Source organism: Ischnura elegans, chromosome 12 (assembly GCF_921293095.1).
Source record: "Ischnura elegans chromosome 12, ioIscEleg1.1, whole genome shotgun sequence".
NCBI classification, from domain to species: domain Eukaryota; kingdom Metazoa; phylum Arthropoda; class Insecta; order Odonata; family Coenagrionidae; genus Ischnura; species Ischnura elegans.
Genome location: NC_060257.1, coordinates 11147555 through 11157827, shown reverse-complemented (window position 1 = coordinate 11157827; position 10273 = coordinate 11147555). Strand labels below are relative to the sequence as shown.

At 38.3% G+C, this 10273-nt stretch overlaps 1 protein-coding gene across 1 annotated transcript; it reads left to right on the top strand.

The window, feature by feature from the left end:
• The first annotated feature begins 300 nt into the window (after positions 1 to 300).
• On the top strand, positions 301 to 10001 carry LOC124169327. The gene is made up of 5 exons (XM_046547909.1): positions 301 to 396; positions 3144 to 3197; positions 4090 to 4328; positions 7142 to 7289; positions 9173 to 10001. Exons 2-5 carry the CDS (start codon positions 3173 to 3175, stop codon positions 9331 to 9333), a joined length of 573 nt encoding a protein of 190 aa, XP_046403865.1. The 5' UTR covers positions 301 to 396; positions 3144 to 3172; the 3' UTR covers positions 9334 to 10001.
• Positions 10002 to 10273: the final 272 nt, after the last annotated feature.

Genomic DNA, 10273 nt, shown 5'->3' with positions numbered 1-10273 from the left:
CCTCATTCATCTATCCCGCAGCATGGGGATCCAACCGGCTTCCCCAAAACTTCACTCCGCGACGAAATAAGGGTTACACGCATTGAACATAGGTGCGTTGAACCCGAAAACAAGGCGCCAGCCCGCATCATCCCATTAAACGTGTCGAGAGACACCCCCTGCCACACATTAAGGGTGAAATATCCGTTCTTTGGCACTTGTTTCAGCTCGAATTTTATTGCAGAGGCACAAGAGGATGCGTTCGTGTGTGTATATATAAGTGAGATTTCGGCTCGTCCAATTAGTACCATCAGACGCAGGTCTTGGTGTGGTAAGGAAACTACAAAGGCTGGAAGGAAAGAGACTGGGAACCAGGTGGCCGGAGTGCGAATCCCGGTGAACGAGATAGACTAAGTGGTGAGTACCTTTTTAAAATTTTTTATTGAAATCATTGGCTAGTGGAGGGAAGGAGGGAAGTGGAGGAAAGGCTAGTTGATGGGGAGGGAGGATGCCAGAATTCTTTTCAAGTACTCCATGGAAACCTACCTTAATCGGTAGGATACTTTAATAATAATTGACTAGTGAGTTCCCTTTGTGGAATGGTCACATGAGAGATTAAAAAGCAAACTTTTGAAAAGTGAAACCAGAAAACTTGAAATATATCAAGTAAACTCAAAGATAAGCCTATCAAGAGGGTAGAGGTAATGACCTGAAAATGTCGAAACCGGTTGAGTTTTTTATAAAGACTGTGTGGAATACAACAAAGTTTACTTTTTAATCTATAACGTTTTTTCACTTGCTTTCTTGTTTGATTGAGTGAGCTCACAACTCAAAACTGATTGCGACTAAGCGGCTCTGAGCGATTGAAAACAATCGAATTAGTTAAAATTGGAGGAAATCAAACTTAAAGCTAACCTTAATTAAAATAAATTAAATAATACACCAATTCGTAACAAAACTATTTCAAACTGATGATCATTGACGGAATTAGTGAACTCATATAGCAAATATATGTGGCAGAGCCCTCAAGAAGCATGATGCGGGATGATTCTCGGACGATAAAGTAAAGGAGAGACCCTATTTCACACTTGTCCTGCCACACCTTGATTATGCCGAATCGGTGCAGATAGAGTTAATCTGTGAGGCAGTGGCGTAGCCAGGAATTTCGTTCGGGGGGAGTCCAAACCCAGGGGGAAAAATATTTGAAAAACAGGTTACTAAGTAATGGGTTTTAAACTAATTTTAACACTTTTCATAATCGAAAAAACTTCATTTGTTAGAGAAATATTCTATAAATTCTTGATTTTTCAATATTTTGTTTTATTTTTTGAAGAAAAATAATTGCGATTTTATACTTCGGGGGGTCCGGACCCCCTTGACCCCCCCTGGCTACGCCACTGCTGTGAAGTCCATAAAAATCAAAGGAAAGGTACGTGATTTGTGAAAAACTGCATCGGGCGTGCAGAAAGCGTTACACAGATGTTAAACGAATGGGATTGGGAGCCGCTAGAGAATCGGAGGCTGCGCGCTAGGCTTAGATTGATTGAGTAATTCAGAATAGATATCTTTCAGAGCGACACGGAGAACCCCACTAGATTTCCAAGTCCGACAGAAACGATTAATCAAGGGAGATATATAACCGAACTGATAGTTATAAGCATTCACTTTCCCCCGCACGATTAAGGGCTATAATAAATGCTAGGCGTTATTTCTTTCGGGCATTTCCTTTTTATATGTACACTAGGGTGGTCCTTATTTTTAAAGTTTTCGAATTTTTTTGGGACGCCCCCCAGATTTGTTACATTTCGTGAGAAAATAAATTATGGAAATTATTTTTGCAATCAGATACCGAGAAAACGTGCCCCATCGCACTTAAAGTTTTGAAAATTTGCGTTTTTTGACATAAGTGAAGATGATGTCACTCTCGGATTATTCTATCACTTTTTTGCCTACTACAACGACTCGTTAGACTTTTATAGAGTATCTCCTCAAATTTCTTTCACTTCTGCCGTTTCGTTCCCGATATATCGCACCGAGAGTGAGCGCGCCCCACCCCAGTCAGAGAATTTAGTTGGCACGTGGGTTGCATACTCTCAATTTTTTAAATCATTCTTACACATTGTAAAAGCATGAAACTCTTTATATAAACTTTAAACTTCGTCAGCATAACCTTTAATTTTATATTTATCACTATTTATTACCATTGCCATTGCCACAATGCACACGTCTCGTGTCCTAACAGCCCCGCCACACGCCCATTGAGGCGATTTACAGGATAATAGATGTAGATGAACTTCTCGAGCTATTTGCGATGAGAAATCGAATGCCTCAACACTTTCGCAGTTGAGTTGGTGACGTCATACGATTGTCTAGCCTTGAGATTCAAGATACTTCTGGATGGAATGAATTTTTGAGAAAATACTTTACCGCGGATGATATATAGGTACTTTGCCGGCCTCGGTGGCGTTGGGGTGAACTTCTCGTCAACCAAACTGAAGATCGAGGGTTCGACTCCCACCAGGGCACGTACCCCCCATCCAGAGAAATAGTATTTAAGTTTGTTTAACCTTGGTTGTTGTTGCTAACCTTTACTTGAATTTGAATGCTGTTTTCTTAATAGGTACGTGGAAATCAATACATTAGCATGCATGAGTTATAAAAATGGATGAGAGATGACGGTAGCACTAAGAATGACACAGATACATTACACATTGTCATATTATCCCTCATACACTTTTGAGTGCAGTATAATCATTAATTCCAGTCGGCATAGTCATTGTGAGAGATAATTGCAAGTTATTTTATTAGATAGCTGCATCAAATTAAATTATGGAAGATGTATGATACTATGTTCCAAAACCTTGGATACCATTGCTAACGTGACCTAAGTATACTGGAGTATATTATAGGCTGCAAATGATATTTATAATTTTCTCTGTCATTTATCCTAACAAACGAAATGCTGCTGTAAATTCTGTATATAGTACGTTTCGGTAAATCTTGTACATTATTTGCTGCAAGAAATATTTTTAATGCAAGGCTGACAGCTACCAACAGCTTCCACTCATCTTGCTACCTATAATAATATTTTTAAATAATTGCAATAAACTAATTTCATTGTTCATTCTTTTTCATGGCTTACAATGTATATCTTTGCGGCTTAGAACATTCTAAGGTTTATTCACTCAACGCAATGACTAGAAGTGGACGTCCTGAAGGTAAGAAATCATTGATTTATGTTTACTCAGCCTGTTACTTTGTACATTTGAAGAAGTCCATTATATCGAACTTATGCCTTTCTATTTGTATGGGGCCTGTATTATTTGGGGTACTCGTGAAATGCATGTACTACTTTGTTTTTGAAAAATATACTTTCATTCCAATTTTTTCCGGCTCTTCCATAAATATTTTAGTCAGTCTTGTCTTTACTATTAGTTTTTTAATTGCCTAAATCGAAAGATTATTACTCCTGGAGTACGAATTTCACAGTTTTAGATTTTTAATTGACGATATCTATTTTTTGCGATTAAATGAAAAGTGAAAATTTTCAAGCGCGCTAAAACGCGACGGCTAAGTATGAATGCTGGGAAAAACCCGTCTGATGTCTGGCCGCTGCTGTGTGTGGCTACCTGGGTGTGTGAGGCTATGAAATACGCTCCGATGCTGACTGCTAGCAGGTAGCAGAGTACTCTGCCAGCAGGTAGCGCTTGGCTTAAATAAGGATTATTTATACCTTATCAAACGAAGAAAACTTTCCGAATTTAGGTAATTTTGACGGGCGATTATTAAGACAGGTTTCCCTGAGCTCTGTATCTCATGCATGCATTGGTAATCACAGACGATGTAAAACTCCTATCTACTCGTATAGAAACTAGGTCCCTGTGACGTCACATGGAGTGGCATCGCATGGGCGCCAATCTGGCATTTTTGAAATGCGGTTAAAGTTGACCATTGCCATTCGTCTAAACTGGAATTTCTAGAACAAAAAAAATTGTATATTATGAATGCAATAATGGTGGGTAACGAATCTCAATCAATGCCTTTCGTTTTCTTTGATGAAGGAAACTATTCTGTTATTCGGTATTGTCACTGTCTCTCTTCAACGCTCAGGTTCCTGGATACCGCGTCCAGCCTTTCTGCTCGTTTTCCTATTGGTGCAGCAAGCTGCCCTGTTCGCCAGTGCCGACGACTTCTTCCTGAAGGCGGCCAAGTCCGTCCCTCGCATCGGGCGCAGGGCCTTTGGAGGCGGCAGGGGCGGCGGGGTGAGAACCATCACGGCCGACGTGGACCACGGATTCTTCATGAAGGCAGCCAAATCGGTGCCGCGGATCGGACGTAGACGAGCTACGGTGGGAACACGCATAATAATATTAACGACCCGCAAATTTTTCCTAAACCCTTAGCTACACGAGTTTTAGAGAATGGAGAAAGAGTCAATCATTGGGTACACCCGACAGCATTGCTAAAACGGAAAAATAAACAACTACTTCCAAATACAAAGGTCCGTCGATTCACTATAAATATTATTAGGAGCAATAAACCAAATCCGAATTTCTTGATTGAAGCTTTCGCGGCTCATGATGATTAAAAATAACTCACATACCATGGTATGTGAGTTATATTTAACAACCAAATCTGAAGTTCATAGTTGTTTCTACTTAAGAGGTTGAATATTTCTGTCGATTAGTTTTGAGCCTTTTACTGATAGTTTAACCAAATTCATAGCTCATAGTTCAGTATACCTAATAGGTTGACTCTTTCTGTATGGATTTTTTTTTACAAATGCCTTCATAAGAATCATCCATCATCATTGTTTACATTTTAGTCTACCTGAAAGGTTGACTCTTTCTGCCGATTTTATTACACGCTACGCGCGCCCGCGAGGGTAGCGCCAGTGCACGCTTGCGGATTTTTTGCCGCACTTTCATATTTTCGGTTTTGCTAAACATACATTAAAATGTTAAGCCCGTATGACACTTCCCAATTTATTGGACAATCAATTGGACATTGGATGCCGGCCTCGGTGGCGGCGGGGTAACGCCCTTGCCTGCCCAACAAGTGGTCGCGGGTTTGAGTCCCGCCTATGTAAGTTACCCATATACAGGGCATGGTTGTTTGTGTGCGTTTGCTTGTTACATTTTTTTAATGCCCCGGTATAAAACTTACGTACGTGGTACGTTACGTGGAGTGGCATTGCATGGGCGCCTATCTGGCCTTTTTCAAATGAGATTAAAATTGACCGTTGCCATTCGCCTAAACCGGTATTTCTAAAACCAAATAATTTGTATATTATAAATACACTAATGGTGGGTAACGAATCGCAATTAATGCCTTTCGTTTTCTTTGATGAAAAAAACAGGCAAAAGTGGCAGGGAGCGGTGAGAAGGGTTTTTGAAAATAATAGTTCTCATTATTCTTTTCTAAAGAGTCAACCGCCCGACTGTTTTGACTTCAAATATGAATATTTTATCCTGAATGGGTATCTGAAGTTAATTTTTCCCCATCACATTAAATTTTTTTAAATTTATGCTCTCATCATAACTTTTCTAGGGAATACGACGTCATCTTTTACTTGTAAATCAAATGTAGGATCACATCTTTTAGAAAATACTGAGATAAAATATTCATATCCAAACCACAAGTAAATAATGAAGACTCCATATTCTTTATGTCTTAGAATATTAGGAGATGATGATCTTGAATGTCTAAGGGCACTGGGATAAGGGTAATTGGATTTAAACCGTTGTCAACTAGTACATACCTGTCATCAACATTAATTGTCAACAATCCTAAGATTGGTTTGACGCATTCCCCATTCCTCTCTCCATTTCGCTAGCCTTTCCACATCCACGTTTTTCTTCTCTTTTACATCATTTATAACCTGTCCTGTGTAATTCATTCGGGGCCGTCCCTTGCCCTTTTTCCCTTCCACTTGTCCTTCAACGATTGTCTTCATCAGACCACCATGTCTCATAATGTGGGCAACTAAGTTGTCGCGTCTTCTCCTTAAAATTTTTGGAACACATCTCATTTCTTCCACTCTTCTTTGCACTTCTATATTAATTACTCGGGAAATCCATTTTATCTTCATCATGTTTCAATATTCATCATCATCATCACTGGTCAATCCTAGGATTGGTTTGACGCAGCTCTCCACTCAGTTCTCCTATCAGTTAATCTTTTCACACCTACGTATTTCTTCTCTTTCACATCTCTCTTTACTTGTTCCATATATTTTGTTCGAGGTCTTCCTTTTCCGTTCTTGCCTTCCACTTGTCCTTCGACAATTGTCTTCATCAGGCCATCATGTCTCAAGATGTGGCCTATAAGGTTGTTCCGTCTTCTTGTTAAGGTTTTCATGAGGCTTCTCTTCTCTCCTACTCTTCCTAGGACTTCCTCGTTACTAACTCGGTCGATCCATTTGATTTTCATCATTCATCTGTAGCACCACATTACCAAGGCCTCTATCCTTGCTTTCCCCGCTGCGGTCATTGTCCATGCCTCACTTCCGTATAGGAGCATACTCCAAATGTAGGTTCTTATAAATTGTACCATATTTATAATGCTTCTTCTTTTAACTTCTCTGTATCTGTCAACATCCAAGCCTCGCACCCTAAGGGAGACATGCTCCATATGCTGCATCTGATAAACTGTTTCCCCAATAGTACTTGTATCTCAAATATAAAAAAACAAATTTAAATTTGTAATATTTGAGATACAGGTACATATAGAGAGGGCCCACTTTATTTCCTCTGAAAGTTTCATGATGACAGCGTTAGTTTTCAAATGATATAACAGCAAATAGATCCGTTTGAGAATGAGCAAATTTTCTTTTTAACCTTACGGAACGCGCAATAAAAAAAATTACGTGGAAACGCGCAATGACCTGAAAAGGTCCTTTTTGCACTTCTCCGTAAAAAAATATATTTTATTCTTTCGTGAATAGCAAATTTATGTTGATTTAAAACCATAAATCGCTACATATTAATTAATAATTAAGACATTAGTTTCAAATTAATTAATAAAATGTTATAATTAGCATAAAAATCATCTCAACGTTTCATTTAATTGAAAATAAGATGATGGAACATAATTTAAACATTGCTGTGAAGTGATCTTTTGGGTTAGGAGGTAATGTATGCGGAATCTCGTCTTCCTGCAGTCCCTGTCCGGAGTGGCTGAGGGCCGGGAGTGGGGGATGGTGTGGCCCTGGTATCGAACCCCGGACTCTGTCCCAGGACCCTCGCTCGCCGACTCAGAGCCGGGTTGGATGTCAAGACGAAGCGGAGAGGAAGGTTGGGACGCAGAAGGTGAGCGCAGACAGGTTAAATGAAAGGATCCAACAAAAATGCTCATTCATTATTACATGGATACGCGAACCAAAATTGAATACTAAGCTATGTATTAGTGGATGTGAATGAATCCATGAATACACCAAAACATATTTGATTTGAGTGCCTAATTGAATAATACCTGGGTAGGTACTATGGTGAATGCTTGAGTAGGTACTCGAATATATTAGCAGTGCCATCCAAACTAGAGTCCTAAAATGAATTCATGGGTACCCAATTGAATACCTAAGGAAAAACTAGGACGAATTGGTTAGTGCCATTGCAATCACGTGGTTGCATCTATTGCATTGAGTGCTCATTGTTGCATTTATTGTACGTTCAACTTATGTGATATTTATAACAATTCCTTGATTGGTTACTATGGTATTCTTCAGAGGTTTCCTTGGATTCATTCAAATGGAACACATTTAATGGTTTAATAAAAAAATAAAAAAAGAAGAATTCAATTATATTGTATGACTATCTCTTTGCAATTGCACTATTATTTAGTTTTTAATCTTCCTCTTCACACAAACAACACTTCAAACAACAACAGAACATATGCTCATGTCACCTGTATTATTTTAATTATGCGTGACTGGTTGAGGTGAGATTGACTCACCGGTACAGTATTTACCGTATGCGCCTTCGGTGCGGTAACCGGTTTAAATTCTGATTCCAGAAAATTCTCATCATTCGCGAAACTTCTATTAACGTATAAACTCTGTTTCTGTTATCCACTTTACTGGTGGGGATATCCTTGAAAATATACTTCATTACTATAATTGTTAGATTTCCGTTGGCAGTAATAAAATTAAATACGATATAAGAGCAGGAAATGACTAGTTTACTCTCGTAAAATTTTATTTTCAGCTGTGCTGAATGTAGAACGTAACCGTGGAGGTAAATAATATTTTTTCCCCTGCATTGCATTGCATGCATTTTTAGTCATAACTCGTTAATGCAAAATGCATTAACGAGTTATGACTAAAAATTTCACCAAAAAGTTGGCATTGACCCTTATGGGATTATCAATGTTTTGGTCAAAGTGGCTATCCTACCCAAGCACCCCTATTCCTGCCACACTGCGCTCCACGCTCGGAACCAGTGGTGCCCCCTCCAGATATCACCATGGTCACCATGGTTACCGCCCAGTGTATCCATGTGGACATTCTGAGAAAACTGTTTGATGAATGCATCACCAAAATATTTTAAAAGTAAACTAAACCATAGATTACTAAACCTGGCTCAGAGTCACGTGGTCAAATTCGTCTAAACTTTCGTCATTTTTACGACACAATTTTTTATTACCTCCCAATGTTATTTTGTGCTTTAAACCAATTAAATAATTTTTTTATTATTTTTAATACATACTTCACGTTCGTGTCATGTGAGGGAGTGAGAAGCCACGGGGTACAAGTGATTTTTTCTAAATAGATTTAGGCACAGTTCATTGTTAGAAGAAATACGCAGAAACTTGGTTTCCAAGGGATACGAATGAGTCTCTTTTCTGTACTGACATCGAATGGAATATAAAATGCACTGCTAAATATCTTATTGATCACTTTAGTTAACTTTACCTGATTTCAACAAAAAACACTTGTACCCCTTGGCTCCTCACCCACTCATATGGCTTTCATTGAAAATATTTTTAAATAATTCTTTTTAATTTTTAATAGTAATTTTTTATGTAAGGTGCTGGGGAAAAATATTTAAAATACCAATAAATACATTTTTTTAAATTATAAAATGCATTTTCCAAAACTTTGGAATTTTAATTTGGGTCGTCGTAAAAATTACGAAGGTTTAGCGATCCAAGTTTGAAACGGTGCAAAACTAATTCCGCATCCATGCTATCGCAGGTATTCCCGATTGGATCAACCCTCGTCTCTACGTAAGGGAGGAAGGCGGAAGTATTGTTGAAGAGGGTGAGCCGGAGAAGATGGAGGAGGAGAGAGTGGACGAGGGGTCGAGCGGAAGGGTGGTCAAGAGGGTGCTGGCACCCCCTGCAATCCGGAGATGAGATGATCTGATGGCCATCCAGCGAAACGTTTAAGAGCAGACCCTATACCAACGTGATTTACATAGAACAATCTCTATCTGTTCATTAAAGAGAGGTCAATTAACAAATCTAAAGAATATAATTATGCATTACTAAATATATAATTGATGATTTTATATCGACGACTTGGTTTCATATTTTCAGGAACGTCTAATTTGTGGCCAATCACTGATAAACAATTATTCTTTCTAGACTAAGGCTTTCACCTTTATTTTGGGATCGCCGTTGAAGAAAACAAACCAGAATTTACAAAAATGATATCATATTATTATTTATAAAAAGTAGTAAGTTATGAAACCGATCCTTGTAATGACAATAATAGTATCTCATATATCAGTGACTGGCCAAAAACATACAGATTCCAGAAAATTATGGAAGTATTTACACTATTCAAGTATTGCAAACTTTATTTACCCTGAATCGGTGACGGTGAGAACTTGCACTAAAATATTTTATACCCAAGCAAGCTTATTGTGATTTTCCATGCGGTGCCTTAACTGTACGTATTACTGAAATGTCTGATGGAAGGTGAAGATTTACATTTATTTAATGCTGATTGTGTGACGGTGTATTAAAATTACCCATATAATTTTAAATAAAATTGCTATTTTACGATGTGTATTAACAAAAGAACAGAATTATTTATTTCATTCCCGGATTTACCCACTAATTACTGGAAGTGATAAGGTTGAAGAAATAAGGGATACATTCTCAAGTATTTTACCGGTTTCCATGGAGTACCTCCTTCTGAAGAAGCTTCCTGGCAACCTCCCCTTTCTTTGTGTACTTATCTTTTAATTCAGAATAAGGCCTACTTCCTTTCATTCTATATAAAAATCTTATTCTCTTCCGTCCTTTCCCTCGTTTGCCCAAAATACATAATATTTTTAGCATTCCCTCC